This window comes from Aptenodytes forsteri, unplaced genomic scaffold, assembly GCF_000699145.1.
Source record: "Aptenodytes forsteri isolate BGI_AS27 unplaced genomic scaffold, ASM69914v1 Scaffold267, whole genome shotgun sequence".
NCBI classification, from domain to species: Eukaryota; Metazoa; Chordata; class Aves; order Sphenisciformes; family Spheniscidae; genus Aptenodytes; species Aptenodytes forsteri.
In genome coordinates, this window is record NW_008794173.1 from 2,483,616 (window position 1) to 2,500,791 (window position 17,176).

The 17,176-nt window shown below is 42.0% G+C and overlaps 1 protein-coding gene across 1 annotated transcript in view; it reads left to right on the plus strand.

The window, feature by feature from the left end:
• The window catches only part of GRM7 (glutamate metabotropic receptor 7), a 298,621-nt gene that overhangs the window by 280,137 nt on the left and 1,308 nt on the right, over positions 1 to 17,176 (plus strand). Inside the window, exon 10 of the mRNA XM_009283647.2 lies at positions 12,327 to 12,573. Coding sequence (XP_009281922.2) covers positions 12,327 to 12,573 — 247 coding nt within the window. The remainder of the gene's footprint in view (positions 1 to 12,326; positions 12,574 to 17,176) is intronic.

Genomic DNA, 17,176 nt, shown 5'->3' on the forward strand with positions numbered 1-17,176 from the left:
TAGTGGGGGGGGGGGGTGTGTGGGGGGTGTGTTCTCCTTTTAGATTGAATTATTCAGTAGTTGAAATGAGTAAAATTAAAGATTTCTAGACTAGTGGCATTTGGAATATAAGAAGGATAGCAAAATCTATTTCATTTGAACTCTAATCTCTGGTCATGTATAAAATGAATAAAATGCAATAAGTGTGGAGAAATATGATTTATAACAGCAGCTGAAGTCTGGCACTGAATACCCTAAAATACCAAGATTGTATGTCAGTCAATTTAGCAGTGCAGCGGTGAAGGTGAAGAATGAAATGAAGGCTTTCTCTGATGATGTAATCTTTGGAAAAAATGACAGATGAAGAATTATTTCTAGCTCAAAAAAGCTAAGTGCTCAGCCAGCGAGAGAGGGAAAAGCCATTATTTTAATAATAGAAGTTGGGGATGTACATTACTTCTGTTGCACTTTGTGTTTGTCTCTCTTAGTGATGTGTAACTTATAGTTATTATAACAAACATGAGTGTCAAGCAAGAGATATTAGACAGTTCTGAGGATTGATAATGGGATTTCTTGAGCTATTCGCTTCTGTCTGTGCTTGAAATACAGCCACGCTCAGCTGTGACTGCAATTTCTTATCACCTGAAGGCCCATTAGTGACCCAGGCGAAATGATTTGGTGGGTCTCAAGACACTCCTCCTGTGGACAGACATCCGCACTGGATAACAGCACATCACAGCTGAGGTCCCTGTGGGAAAACTTCATCCGTTTCATAAATTATTCCGTCAGCTTATGGACGTGTAATTAGTACAGAAGAAAAATGAAAGGAGAGGTACGTGCAGCTGTTTCCCGGCTCTCCATTGCCGTTACCTGTGTTAACAGGTACAGGACCGGGAGGGCCCATCCTCACTGTAACCTGAACGTGGGTCACAGCCTTGCCCACGCCTCTGGCTGCCCACCCACCACCCTCGGATCTGCAGCAGGGCACACATTTCTCGTCACCATGCCGGGAACGGCGGCATGTGCTGTACATCCAGAAGCAAAAAACAGGAGCAGATGAATCCAAAAGGAGACAGAACTTCATCTTATTTTAGTGGTGGATCGCGCTTCAAACATTACTGTCCTTGCAAGATTGTTTTGCTGGCACATCCTTCTGTGCCAAATTTCTACTTCAGAGAGACAACAAAATTCAGAAATCCTCATAAAATCAGTTCCAGGGAGTCATCAAATCTTGAAACAATTTTTGTTGACTTAAGCCAGGGCCATCACTGTTCATTTCTTGGCTGAGCAACTCCCAAATGATTCTAAGTAGTTCACGGGCATCTTTATTGTCTCTGTAACTGATACAGAAAGTAATGATGTCTCTTTTTTCCAGCAGATGTGGAATCTCTGCTGAATATAGTCTGTATAAACTATTTGACTTGTGGGGTCATCTTTGATACTGCTTCCATTTCTCTTTTAGCCATTTGATGCCCTTTGAAAGCAGCAACACGCTTTTCCATTGCTGCTCTATCCAATTATCTGAATAATTTAATTTCCTTCTAGATAAGCTGCTAGAATTTATCTCAAAGGCTGGAGAGACAAAATTCCTCCTCCTTCTGCATCTGCATCATAACCCTCAGAGCAAAGTGCTTTAACATTTGGTATCTTGAATTATCATACAAGTTACAGATATAATCCAGAAATATTTCTTTTTTCTGATGTATGCAAATTTCTTGCACAAGGAAGTTCCTATTATAAGGGAACAAGCTGTATAAAATATTCAGCTTGAATAGCTAAAGTATATTTAAAATACATACATTTACTTGATCTTGACTCTGCACGTTTGCCTATGAAATGCAAGCTGAAAAACGAGATGTGTCGGGTGCTCCTAGGACATGAAAATTTAAGTTGGCTTTGGCAGTGTGACATTAGAAGGAACAGTTTTATAGTGCAGGCAGAGGGAATTGGAAATTAGTCCTTTTAGACCTGTTTACTGCTGTACTGTCTACCTTTGCATTTGGCCTCTGCAGGTGGTAATCTTTCAGAATATGACCCCAATTTTCCTGTTGGTATGCTAAACCTCCTGCTGCTAGAAACATATTGAAACATAATTCATCACACTCATTACCTGCATAACTCTGGTGTACAACATTGTCATTGCCAAGCTAGTAACCACCAGGACCAGCGAACGTGACGGCATTTGTAAGCACCTCTAAGGGTTCATCGGCATTATCACACTCTCGCTCTTTCCCCCAGCGTGATACCTGTGCAATGGTGTCTGTCATGTTTTGCCATATCGTAAGGAGGGAACGAGATCCCATCTGGCATGTTTGTGACACGGGGAATTTCACAGCTCTGGGCATGTTCTTCCCTCAAACCTCTGTACTTCATGATGTGACTTAGAGCAACTTTTCAGAACATCACAGGCTGTCGTCAGGCAGCCAGAAATATCAGACCCGACATCAAAGCTTTCTTTAGTGTTTACTAACCGTCAGCGGTTTCTTTGGGCAGGGGAGAACCCCTGTTTCTAAAGCAGCCGTGGTTACTCTGCAGGTCGCCTTTGCTGTTTGCAGCGTGTGGCATCCTGCGAGCGATGGTGGTGCTTCTTGTGTGCACCCGAGAAGTGGCCGTCCTCGCCGCTGTGAGCTGGGGCGAGAGCCATCCCTCCTCCGCAACAACACGTGCTGGAGAGGGGACGGAGGTGGAGACGGGCTGAGGGGAGGCGGTGGGGTGCACAGGGCCAGGGTCCCTGGGGGCACAGGCATGCAGAGTGCTGGACGTGAACACCGATGTTTCACAACTGAATAATTAAGGTAACTGAGGGGTTTACATTTCTGTTTAGAAATGCTGTTCATAGCAACTTGATATGGGTCCTGAGGTGAGGTGGTCTTGGAGCCACGATGGTGACATCTCCAGGAGCATGATTTGACTCCTTGATTTGACTTTGATTTTGCCTTCAGCAAGTCGGTCTTTTAGTTTCTAAGGGCTCTTTGGGTAAAGTAGAAAGATCTTCTTTGCCTCTCTGCAGGTATTTTTTGAAGCTGGTGCATGTCAGAGAGAAGACCATACCAGTAAAGTAGGTTGCATTGCATTGTTGAGGTTAATGGAGGTGCGTGTTTTGCCACAGGTTGAAAGGGTGTCTGAGGCTGTAAGTTGTGCAATGCATACAGCAGCGAGGCTGTGTGCACGCTCACGTCCGTGTCAGCCGTTGTACCCCCAGGCAGAGCTGGGCAGTGACGTCTTCAATCTGCCACCGTTGCCCAGCCCAAACGCCACGTCACGTGTTGCATTTACTGCGCCCATGGCAGCAGACAAACTGAATTTTAATCCCTCCCAGAACTAGAGCAGAACTGGGCCATAGCGAATGGTTATTTATAGTCCTCGAAGCCAACATTTACAGCAGTAACTCTTAGACTGAGTCCCCTGTGTGTTTACTTGTCCAGGACAAGTGAATACTGTCATTAAATGTAATACTTCCTGCTAACGGCCACTTTGCTTTTGGTCACCTTTGGAGATGAAATTGTGGAGACTTGGCTGATGAGTCAATGTTGCAGCGTATATAACATGCAAGGCTTGGCTAGTTTCCTGAAGAGATTAATGGCGTTTTGTTTTCTGCTTCAACCGTGGCGATTCTTCAAATCTGAATCTTTTCTCAGCTCCCCCCTTGTTCTCTTAGTAGGAATAATAATTGTTTCCAGTTAAATGTATGAAAGAAACTCACAATGTTTCTGTGATGATCTATTAGTTATTACTTCTGTAGTTTATTTGGAACTCTAAATTTCTGTTTAGTAAGGATAAACACAGAGATCACATCTAAAAAAAGGCACAGAACAGTCTGTGAAATTTAGTCATTTTATTATTAGCAAAGAAAAAAAAGCCTTCAAAGGCATATGAACCTGTTGGAAGAAAGAGTTGTCTTAAACTGCCCTGACAAAAAAAATTAATTTAAAGGCAAAATGTTTCTCCCCACCTGTGTGACAAGATTTTCTTCTGGGCTTACCGAATTCTCTACTGTCCCGCTTCTGGTGTACTGGGGCGGTGGTAGGGTGCCTGGCCAGGGGTTCGGGTTCTGCATCCCCTCTCGTTACTGCAGAGCTGCCACCACAGAATACATATTTTTGCTCCTGTTGCTGGATTTCAGCGCTATGCTGATATGAGCTCTTGCATACTGAGGGCCGGCAGATAGCTGATGACCTCTTGAAAGAGTGAGACGTGATTGTTATTACTGGGTGTAAAAGAAAAGTAATTTGGGGGCTACTTTCCAAACTTTAATCTTCTTTACCTTCATATCTCTGAGGAACTGTGATGTTACTCTGTAGGTACTTGCTGTTCCCATGGAACTATTTTTGGTTTTCCATTACACTGAAATATATCCACAAAGTTAACCTGCAGTTTTTTCTGATCTACCAGATGTAATATTGTGAGAATTTCCAAAGGACGCTAACTTAATAGACCAACTATTTTCACTGATGAAAGCCATCCAACCTCAGGTCTGCTGCAACCAGCCAGTAAAATGATTCCTCTCAGACACACAAAGCTCCTTGTTGAGCTGTGGAACAAACATAGGTTTAGCCTGAAAATCGGTTTACAAAAAAAAAACCCAAACCATGGGGCTGCACGCGTGCCCCAAAGCCCATGTGTCCCACATGGCATGTGTACTCCCGCGTGCCGGAGACGTGCAGCCCTCCACTGAGCCTGGCCTCTGCATCGGGTGCAGCTCGGATCGGGGTGTTCGTGACCAGTGAGTGTTTGATGAGCCGCCCTAGTGCTGTCAGCCTGCAAAACAACCAACCATTAACGGGAAATTTTCTGAAACTAAAATCCCATCATTTCCTTCAGTGTCACCTTTCTTATAATTACTAAGCACAGAATTTATAATTAAATGGTATGACTGATTCTGTGACATTCCCATAGACATTTCACAAACTTATTTGCGTGCCTTGCTATTTTGTACAGTAATAACTGCAATCAGCATAACTACTATGATTTGTTTATCAAACGTCCCTTGGGTAGCATCCGTTGTCATTTGTAAAACTTAGTGAGCATCACAATTTACATACCATTGCCTGTCTCACGTTGCTGTTGAGTTGTGTTTCTGAAGCACCGCTGATGCTCACCTCTGCAGAGGAACGCGGTTGTCTTCCACACGCTGTGAAAAGTACACACCGGACAGTACCACAGCACAAACAGGCAAAATTCGGTAAAAATCTTACAAAGAAGGTAGGCATTATATCTTCACAACAGGGATCAACGGGTAAACTTATGGAGCAATGGAATTAACAGGTTGAAAAGTGAGGAGAAAAGAGCGTATTAAATAATCATCCATTCGTACCCTTGAATAAAGAGAGTCCTGAGGAGCAAGCGTGTGTAGTCAGGGAGTTGATGGCTGTGTCATAGTGCCTGTGTACCGGGAGACCAAATTAAAGTAGCACTGGGAACCCTGGTTTGACATTACAGCACTTGACTGCTTGACATTGCAACGTTTAGTGTTTGTCCTAAGTATAGAGAGTGTGTGTGTTGGCATATGCGTGTATTTTCTGCCTATAAAATATTCAAATACTATAAAAGTATGATGGACGACTGCTATAGTGTGGATTGTATTAATACCATTAGGAGCAGTAGGTTAGAACAGCGGGTGAGTGGTGTAGTCCATCTCTCATCTATTAAGTGACCTCCTGCAACTGGAAATCCCTGTCTTCTGGATCGTTTGCCAGATGTTTGCCTCTTTTGTCCAAAATGCTGGAGCCTGGTGTCCACGGGGGTTTTTTGTGATCTTTTTTTTTTTCCCCAAAATAATGTTAGCTTAAAAGAAAGGGAAACCACTTCCCCTAAGCGCTGCTAAAACCTTCTAATCTAGGAAAAGAGTTTTGTTTTTTTTCAAACTGCTCTATTCTCCAAAGGGCACTGCTAAATGACAGCTTGAGCAGCTTATGATGCTTAAAAGGATGGGGATGGAGGCAGGGGTCCTGGAAGTTGTCAGTAGATAAGCTTCAGGGCGGTGTGGTATTATGTGCAGTTGAACTGGTACCATCCAAGTGAAGAAAGCGAGTGTATGTCTGTATCCGCGGGAGCTGGCAGCGGGAACCCGGGATGTGCATGGGCTGCTGGAAAGCCGCAGTGGGGCATGAAAAGAGGATTACTGAGCCAGGCCGGTAAAGAGAGCTGACAGGACTGCTTCACACATAATATTTTATATTTCTCAGACAACAGGAAGTGTACAATCCTTGTGGAAAGACATGGTTGCCTGGGTAGAGTTGCCGTTGCCTGAAACTTCCATAAATCAAGCTGTCTAAGGAAATGAGAATGGCGTTTGCTTTTACAGCTGGGTTTTTTGGTTTGGGGTTTTTTTCAGTTGAGGGTATGGTGCTGCCAAAAGGAGGGGGTGGCACTGGAGGACCTTCACCCACCACATAGCCCATGCAGGGCTGTGGCCGCAGCCTGTCCTCCATACCACGCAGACCCTCGGTCAGAGGGGCAGGAAGGGTCCCAAAAAGGGTGCAGGCAGCTGCTGATTCTTCAGTCTCTCTTGAATGAGCGTGGTTTTAGGGGTGCTTTGTGACTGGAGATTTTTGCACGGTGCCATCTGCCCTGGGCCCTGGCCGTAGGTCACTGGAATATGGTGTTGCTCTGTGAGAAAGGCGATATAGCCCCTGGCAGCGGTTTGAGTAACAAATGGTGGACACCTTTGTTGGAGGGAGAAGGGCAGTGGTTCTCCCTAAGCGAAGCCAATTTAAAGTCAAAGTACAAGAAGCACAGGTTTCACTGGAAAGATTTAAAGTCTAAGTACAAGAAGCACAGGTTTCACTGGAAAACAGATATTTTCCTTTTTTTATTTGCCTTTCAAGTGATGTGGTAACTTTGGTGGGTAGGGGCGTTAGACACTAAAATGTCTGAGAACACATTTATATTCAAGTCTTTTTACTTTCCATATTTTTGCAAACATATAACGCAGTGGGAGCTAATTTTAATTTTTATTAAAAAATGTTTCTCATTCTTATATTTGCACAACATAATGTAGAGGATGAGATGAAGTCTTCAGATGACCTGGAAGTCTTGTGGGAGATTTATAAACTGTCTACTTCATATGTAAGAACACTTGTTTTAATTCCCATATAAAAGTGAGACAAATTGGTTTGTGATAACGCAAGTCCAAAAATATCTCAAGTTACCACTTTATTTCCATATTACAAAATAACACAATTCACTGCATAATTAGAAAGCTGAATTAGATAAAAGGAGCAGTTGCTCCTGATTAGACTGTAAATGCAAACCATTAGCCTACAAAAAGTATTTCTGACTCCTAAAGAGACTTTTCTAAGATCTGCAGCTATAACTTCAGTTATTATGTCCCAGCAGTTGGAAATCTATCCACTGGGTTAGCCAAGACCGAAAGGCCTGATCCTGCAGTGCTTTACTTCTGAGAGTAATCCTAGCTCATGCAAAATCATCCATTGATATAATCTGCTCTATAAAAAATGCTGGTTATTAGATGTGTGTATTCAAGACCAGTCTAATTTTCTCTCAAGGTTTTGAATTTTCACCATTTGCATGAATAAAGCAAGAATCTGGAAAACATAGAAATCTAAAATTCAAATGGAAATCCTTTATGTAAAATAAATGATAAAATCTAGGTGCCTTTGCATGTGAATGATATCCTTAGGGCTGAGTTTTCTCCAGGGCGCTGCTTCAAAGTCTGATGCATTTGTAACAGCAGTGTGTTAAGTTTAACATTAAGTTAAAATTTTTCAAAATTCAGAGTCTGCTTAAGAGAGAGAAAGAGAGAGATGTGAGTGGGGATGACCCTCCAGAATGACTTTGGCCTTTATGTCGTAGCAGATGTGACTTCAAACCCTCCATGGGAGTGGGCTTGTAGAGACCAAGACGACACTGCTTTAGAAAGCTTTGATTTCCACTGGCAATGCCTAGCTCAATCCCAGTTCTCATTATGTCAAGTTCAAGCATCTCTCACTAAATCTGCATCTTAATTTGATCTCAGGTTTGGAAACTACCAGGTTTCACCAGCCAGCTGTAAAAGGCATGCATGAATTATTAGAATCCCATTGTCAGTTAAAACTTATCCTTTGTATTTTAAGTCACCCATTTGCATTCATCTAAAATGCTTTCAGAGAGTTTATCAGAAGAAGTGAAATAAGAAATGAAATAGTTTCATGTAAACTGCATTTTTATGTTTGACTGGTAAAACCACAAAGCAGAGATAAAATACATAAAACTAAGGCTTTGCATAATAAGCATATCTATTAGTTTCCCTTATCTTTATAAAGCTCCCATTTGTCATGAGAAGCATTGTGTGTCACTCATCCTGCCTTGTTCTACAAAAGCTCTTTTCTCCCCTTCCTTTTATCTCCCATCGGCATTTGCAAGGTAGGAAACTTGACTGGCGTGGTGCTGCAAAAGACCCCGTTGACTAAATAATCGTTTAACCTTCAACCCCTTAATAGCAAGAGGAAATAAAAATTAATACCTGTATGCACCTAGATAAAAACATTACTGGCACTCTGCTGGTTGCGGCTTTTGCAATCGCAGCAGCCCTGGATTAAGGGGAAGACATTGGGTCAAACCATCCCCAGGGTAAGTCACCTCCAAGTCAGGCCAGATCCCCACTGGTGTAGCCCATGGAAAACCGCGTAGGGAAGCGGCTGGCCATAGCATGTGGCTGTGCAGGTGCTCGAGCACTGGTGCAGAAATCTGCCCTCAGGAGCAATCTCCAGCGATGTCTCAGGAAACCTGTGCCCACCCACCCGAAACACCCGTGTCGGGAGCAGCGGCTCAGAGGACGGCGAATTACTCTGGTGGTAGATTTTTGCCGGTACCTGCAAAACCACAAGCTCATCAAATGTAGTTATCCGGCACCTGCGCAGGCGGAGGTGGCCTCAGTGCGGGTTGTGTGTCCTGTTCCAAAGGAGCCGTGCAAAGAGGGTCCCCTTCGGAATCTTTCTGAAAGGAAACGTTAGTATCGCATATCAAACTAGTCAGCTCTTCCAAAATTCAGAAAACGCCACGCGTAGGTAACAAATACTTATCGCACTGAGGATCCATTTGAAAACTTCGTGCTACATAGTGCTTTTAAAAGCAGCTCTTACTCAAAATGCATCTTCCCTTCTGCTTTTCTAGGATTTTTAGCTGCTGTCCCACACAGTGTGTCTATGACCTATGTGTCTGAGCGTGGTGATATAAAGTTGTTTTGCTTAACTGACAAGTTCGTCAGAATTCCTATGGGGAGCTGTTGTTTTCCATGCTGAAGAAGAAGTGGGATTTGGGTGGAGAACATCTGTACTTAAACATAAATATGCTATTTCTGTCTGTGGAACATAAACAGCTAATTATGTGTGTTATGCTGGCAATGCTGTGCCATTAGCTTTTCTCCCCCTTTTTTTTTATTTATTATTTTTTGTCCTGTGGTCCAAATTCCTGCTTTCTATATAAAGGTTTTTATGTTCTCCAGGAAGGTGAATCAAGAGTTAGTTGCAAAACGTTACCATGCATTTTTCACCATATTGCTACTTGAACAGACTTTCTGCGAGTTCAAGTCATTGGAGATAACTGCTGAACAAAACACCGCTTTGAAGTGCCGATACATCTTCTGTACTTGTGACAGAGCTCTTCACCGACATAGATCTTTTCTAACCTTGTAGAAATGTAGATCTCATTCAGTAATACTGCTTAATAGATATTCAGTGCCTGTCAGGTTTAGTTACATATCTTGTATACAGAAACAGAGGTAATTCTTATTGAACACGTGTTACAGAGTCACATCCTTTTCAGACTAAACCAGGAGGACTTCAGACATTATTTAAGCAAGTTTTCTTCCCAAGTATTAGCAGAGAGAGGTTGGTCTGAATACAGAGCTGAGAACCAGACAGTCCCTAGGTGTAATGTAATTTGTGAAGTTTGCTGTCCACAGCATCTTCCTGGCCTTTAGAGGTGTTGGTACCTGCAGCTCCTATAGCAATCGCAGGAGCTCTTTGTAAAATAGAAATAATAATTACCTTACTTAGCAAGGATAAAAGCTGGTAGTAAGTTACAAACACTTTGAAGATAAGGTGGGTATCTTCCTGTTTATCCTTCAGCCCTTAAATGTTACATTCTATATATTTTATTTCCAATTTTCAAAGATGTATTGAATTTAATTAATGAATATTTAAGTCTGTGTATTTATATCAATGCAATACACTTGACCCCAACTGAGTTACAGTTGATTTATGTGAACAAAACTGAAAGGAGGATCAGCTCCAAGGAAGCAAATGCATTGTGAACTGTCTTCTCTTTTAAATGTTCTTATAAAATAAATAGACATAGTGCTTACGTACATAGAAGTAAAGCTATAGAGTATGTCTGTAGTGTAACAACATTCAGCTGCAAGGTATAAGGTGAGGAATAACCACCCAGGTAGTAACTCCGCAGTGAAGAGCAGCAGGCAACAACACTACCAGACTGAGAAAAAGAAACATCGTGTTTCACAGCAGTGCTATAAGATAAATTCAGAAAATAATCCTCCAGTAAGGAGGCTTCAGCAGAGCACCACACCGGCTTGGAGCATCGCATCTCGGTGAAGCAGAGGATCGACGGCAGTGTCCAGGTTAGGGGGAGACAGAAGGACCTGAGGTCTTCCCAGTGGCTGAAGTTGGGAGAAATTGCCCTGTTACCTGTCAAAGACCAAGGGGCAACATGGTACCATACTGCTCTTTGAAAGTTCTCCAAAAGACAGTAACTATTTAGATATATAAAAGAAGGTAACGGAGGGCGTGGTGGCCACTTGCGCTTTGTTTCACCAGGAGAGGACGATTAGCAGCTTCGTTCAGGTACAGACCAAATGTTTTGGAGACCTGAGCACTCTGCAAGAGTTTGGTTAGGAGGCTGTGCAACCTCATTCAGAGGACGGTTTTAGGACACGGGTAGACAGGGTGATCCGTCAGAAGTAGTTCTGGTGTAAATGGCTTTTTCTTGGGGTAGGGTTTTAGACGAGGTGACCCCTTGGGCTCCCTCCCAGCCTCGAATGGTGTAGCTTGTCCCAGCCTATCTTTTCACAGGATGAGATGGGTTATGTCCCAATGACCTGACTTTGGCAAAATTTCTGGGGACATCAGTGTCATTTCCTTCTGATAATGAGTAAATAGAAACTGAGAAAGCACTTTAGTTTTTGCTTGTGTGCATCTGTATGGAGACACATCCGTGCACAGCACGATTTTTATGTTTTCTGTAAGGCTTTTTATTGCTTCCACTGGTGGTCTTAATCACTATAATAGCAACTGTTATGTAGATATAACTAGCAAGTCTGGAGACATTAATATTTTTACAAATATGGGAATTTGGAAATACCTGGGCATAGTCAGCATTTTACCCTGCCATTATATTTATTCATAGAGTTTTTCCATCAAAAATTCAGACTGATTAGCACTGAATAGGAGGAGAAGAGGAAATAGTGTTCTGAAGAAATCACCCTCAACATGTAATGATTTTCCCATTTACATGGAATTACCGTATATTTAATTTTTGAAGAGGATCCGCAGAGACTTTGCTCCCTCTTCAGCTCCCTCACACCTGTACTGTGCTGCCTCTCTGCTTTTTAAGTTTTAACTGTGCCTCATCCCCTTAAGTCACAAGAATTGTTCTAGTTTATCTATTAAGTGTATCCTCTGAAAAGATAATTTAAAAAAAAAAGAAAAAAAAAGGCTTTTCCACCCCTGTATATTTGCATGTTGTAGTTACATACTGTGGAGTATGTTTTTAAATCCTTGTGGTTTCTTTGAATACTCATCTCATGGCTGTGCCTGCTCTCTGACTTGCATATATACTATTTTTTCATAATAAGCATAGCTGAATGTCACGAGCACAAAAATCATTGTGTATTCTCTGCAAAGTTATTTCAATGAATTGTAGAGAATTAAAGTATAGTAAAAACAAATAAAATCCCACTTTCCTCAATTTTTTTAAAAAAGTAAGATTTTTTTACTAACCTGTATTATTATAGTTCCTCTTCTATAACTTACAGTAGACCTAAATTTAAATTTATACTAGCATTATTTCAATCCAAATCTGATCTTCACTCTTTAAATAAGCAAAGGGAAGCTATACCATCAGCATACAGTAGAAATTGTATTGTTAAGGACACTGAAAGTTTCTAGCATTGAGCCTCTAAAGAGGCTGTTGATACCGCAGGTAGCTGATGTGTGTTGGACCTCACGGTGTTTTGCAGTGCAAAGGTCTCAGCTCACGCATCTTTGCTTGCAGACTCATTAAGAATGCTTTTAAAAATGCTTTTAAATGGTTACTTAATGTTTGAAGTACTACAGCCTGCTTCCCAGTCATCTTATTTGTAATAGTGTCTCATGTGTTGTGTCTCCTAGCTCTACATACAAACTACCACACTTACAATATCCATGAACTTAAGTGCTTCAGTGGCCCTGGGGATGCTTTACATGCCGAAGGTGTACATCATCATCTTCCACCCTGAGCTAAACGTCCAGAAGCGGAAACGCAGCTTCAAGGCTGTGGTCACAGCAGCAACCATGTCGTCACGGCTCTCGCACAAACCCAGCGACAGGCCCAACGGCGAAGCCAAAACGGAGCTGTGTGAGAACGTAGACCCAAACAGTGAGTACTGCTGATCTTCTGTTCATTTGCTGGCTGGGGGTTTTGGAGATGTTGACCAGTATTTGAGTTGTAGGGACTTCATATTATTTGGCCTTCTCAGTTAAAGATTTTTGATGTCTCACATAAATATAATTTCTTTAAAATTCTCTATTTCCTCCTCACTTTTTTGAGTTGTGCCAGCTGGCAGCAACTCCTCACAAAATGTTTGGTAGCTGTGAGTAACTCCTCCTCCTTTCCCTCCTCTGTGAGTGAGAAATCAGTCCGGCATCCTTGAGTACCGGACCCTTCAGCCTGTGCCAAACTCAAACCTTCCTAACCCTGGCAGGTACAGTTTCCAGGATGAATGGAGGGACAAGGACCAAACTCATTGATAACTCTGCTAACCTGAGTTATAATTTTGTTTCTTGCAAAGTTTCTTTACAAAAATCTCACAATCCTGGAAGATTCCCATTTAAGGATTTTATCCGGTCCTATAAAAGTGCATGCAAATCTTGCCACTGATTTAAAAGGAATATAGATCGAAAAGATGCTTCCAGTTTCCTTAATGTGCATAGCATGGTATATTGTAGCACAAAATTACATACTGAGGCCATCAAATTTGATTTGCATTTGAATCTGGAAGGAGTTGAGGAAGGAGACAGCTGCACAACTTTGCAGCATATTGGAAAGGTTTAGACATGTCTGCAGTTTTTATGAAAAACAGATCTGAATGTAGAGAAATGCCCTTTCCTTGCCCATGATCCGTTCATCCATTTGCTGCTGAAATCCCTGCCACTTCTTGTCTATTAACTGCCGTCTGAATATCTGCCTGAAAGCAGAAACTCTGCTGTCAAAGCAAAGTGGAAACAGCCAGCAAATTATTGACACAGCACTTTTCCTCCCTTTATTCACCCCTTGAGTATTTTTCTCTGATGTCTTACCATGCAGGTATACAAAATATATTCTAACTGGAAAAACAAAATTTGTCTCTGGGAACTGAACTAGCTGAACTGTCTGAGCTATGATTCTGACATAAGACAGTAAGGAAATGCTTCTCATAGATTAAGGGCCATATTATGCCCCCTCCAGTCACATTGAACAAAGCCCTCACTGCAAGAGGAAATAAATGTATTTCCCACGTTAGGGTATTACCCAGCAAGAGTGAGAGCTGCAGGGTCCTCTCCAAGTCAAATTTCTGTTAGGTAACATTGGCCACGGTGAAGGAACCCCTTCCACTGCCTCTGGTCTCTAAATCTACTCCTCGGTGTGACGCTGCTGCTACTGAGGTCGAACCCTCCGGTGTGCAAACTCCGACTGCTCCTCGAGGTGTTTGGGCAGCATTGCTACCTGAGACGGCCAGCTCGGAAAAGGCCTGTGAGGATGGAGGCAGAGGAAGGGCAGGAGGGAAGGGGAGGACTTTGAAAGGCAGCTGGGAAAGGGCAGGCGAGTGTGTGTTGCTGAACTGCATTTCACTAATTGCTGTTCTGGTCAAATGGGTTGGAATTAGTTTCTCCTCCAAAAAAAAAAAAAATCTAAAAATTTCTACTCAAAGACTTGAACAACAAGAAAAATGTAAAAGTTCCGATGATGAAATGTTCAATGTAGAAACAGAGGTAGAACCCTGTGGGAACTACAGCTGGGGGGTTCCTTCTCTGGGTTTCCCCTCCTGGTCTCATTCTCCTGTGCTGCATCTTATTGCTGTTTTCAGACTTCTGAGAATATTCTGCCCCTGCCAAAGATCAGTCAGATTTTTCCCTGGGAAGGAGATATGTTTATTAAAAAGAAATATCACTCACTTAACCCACCATATTCCTGGTAAAATACAACATTTTTTCATCCAGGACTATATACTAGAATAAGTTTTTAAGAGGCAGGAGAAGTGAGGGACAGAATCCCCCCGCTTGCCGAGATGTACCACTTTCTGCCTTAAGCATCCAGTCTTTAGTCCCCGTTTTGTTAACACTGATTTAAAGCTGGGGTAAAGTCCACTGGGATTAAAACCCTCATAAATTCCAAATTAGTGTGCATGAAGGGCGAATGCTTTCTGTGAACTCATTTGCTTACATGTAGGATTCTAAAGCATATAAATTTGTTTGTTCAACCTAGCCAGTCAAGAAATGTGCAATACTATTAATTTATATGTCTTTCTCCAAGTATTGGGCTTTTAAATTTGTTATGGTTTGGAAAATAAATTTTCTTTTCAATCTTTTAATTATTTTTATATATAGTACCATCTTTTCATATTATCAGCTGCACCTACTACTACTATTTCATTCCCTGGATATGTGTGTTAATAAAAGCTATTAGAAAATCAAATGAAATAAACTACTGCTGTACTTAAAGTATTTGGGTACATTTAGTCCCAGCGTGGGCTACTACTGCAGTTAGTGGGAGCTTTCCTATAGCGTTCAATAGGTTGTCAATCAACCCCCTAATCAGGCAACATTCAGCATGTGTGTCTATACAAGTAATTCACTGAATACCTGAATTGAGTTTCTTTTTTTAAAATTTGAATATTTTAAAAAATGTTTAAATTTCCAATTTTAGGTGGAAAAATTGAAAACCGTATTAATGAGCTCAAAAAAAGCAATGCCATCCAAGCAAATGTCCCCACATTTTCAGTGAAATTTTGAATGTGGTCTCAATAAATGAATAAGGTTTTGATGTTTTCATAGCAGTTTAACTTCAAAAAATATTTTATACAGCGGATGGGGAAATTTTCAGGATTTTACCAATTGGAAAATAGGACATGTGAATTAAAAATTGCCCCAGATGCTTGCATCAATGCTATGTGCATTTTTTTCCCAATCTCAAATATCTTTCTTCAAAAGAAAACAAAAACAATGTATTGGCAGTATCTCTCTTTTTAAATTGGTTTTGATCCGCTAACGATGGCTGACTATTACCTACAGAGGCGGAGGGGAGGTGGTCAGCTGCAGCAGGTGCCTTCCTGGTTGTGACCTGCTGCTCTGAGGAGCTCAGGGTGGGAAGTCCTGGTTGTGAGTTCTGTGCCGGGCTCCTCTGGAGCTCACTATGTCAGGCTGAGAGTAAATTAATTGAAGGGGATTAAAGGATGAGTCTGAGACTCATCAGCACTGTGCAAAGCTAGCTTAGATGCAGACCTGGCTTAGCTACCAAGTGTTTTCTCCTAAGTGCAAAAGTACAGCTGGGTTTTCCAGTTTGATTTTCTATTGTATTTCCTGGTGATGCTGCTTTTCATGGCTTGCTCAGGTACTGGAGACTGGAGTTGCCATTTCTATTGAAAATACACAAATATTTCATATCTCCTAAGAACCGATTAACACTGAGCCACCAGCATGGGATTCATGTACCTCCCAACATTGGGGAATTTGGTGACTAAGCCCAAGTTTATGGCCTGTCCTACTTACATGCCAGAGTCAAAACCAAAAGCAAAATGTGGATGGTTTTACAGAAAAATAGCCTTGAAAAAAAGTCCATGATTTAGTAAACTTTAACAGAACACCTAATGAACTGAAGATGTGCATGTAAAACTGGAAGGCCTATAAATTACCTGAGTGGCTTCCTAAGAGCAGGTGGTCCTCAGCAGCAGCGCTGAGCATCGTGTGGAAACGCTGCACACAACTCTCGGGTGATCTGCAGGAATCTGAGCTTGGAAAAAATGTGCAGAGCACTTAGGAGAGGTGGGCTCAAGCACTGGGGTTTTAGTGTGAGTATAAAAGAAGAAACTGCATTAACATGGGAGGAAAATCACTTGAAATGCAGTGACCTTATTTCCTGACCCATCAGGAGGAACAGACGCTCACTGTGTTGCAGCTTTTTATTTAGGATCTATGGGAAGCAAGAAATTTCGCAAGTTGAGCTCCCCAGTCGTGTCCTGGGAGGGCTTTTGTGCTGAATGGGACATATTAAGGACAAGCTTTTCAATCTAAAACTGTGTTACTTATAAAAACTCTCTTAATCATTCCAGTTTGCCATATGGTATGTGCATGTTTTACTCATTCTACAGCTTTTTCCTGCTAGTACATGTTTGCATCAGATTCAGATGAGCAGAATTTGGTGCACAGCAGCTTTCATCTGTGTAACGAGTTCATTCTGCTCTCATGTGTCTTTGGTCGAATATCATACTATTTGAGAAGATGCTTCTCACCAAGTCTGAAGTTGAACAGATAGTGAGTGCCTCTGCTCCGTTGTCTGCTTGTGTTTCTGCTGCAAGAACAGAGTGTAAGACTATGAGAAAAACATTTGAACCTCCAACCCATACTTAACTTATATTGAGATTTACATGTAATTGCTCCTTTTCCTTAGCAACTTGCTTTAATTCATGGCTTTACCAAACACAGCGACAGGGAACTCAGCATCTCGGTTGTTTGGTGATGAGGAGGTTGTGCTTCTCGCAGGCTGGACGAGCAGACCTTACTGGAAGGGCGTTTGCTTTCGTGCATTTCCCTCTTGAAGCAGCCATGAGAAGGAAACCGAACTGCCCAGTGCTTCCCGGGAGCGGCTCTTCTGGGAAGATGCTTTCTTGCAGGAATCGGGGTAGGGTCTTTCGGGACTTGGCGGCACAGGGAGTGTTGGTCTTCCAGCATCCCCATTTCCAATCTCATGGGAAAAATCTCACAGTCTATGAGAATGGCTGTGGTTA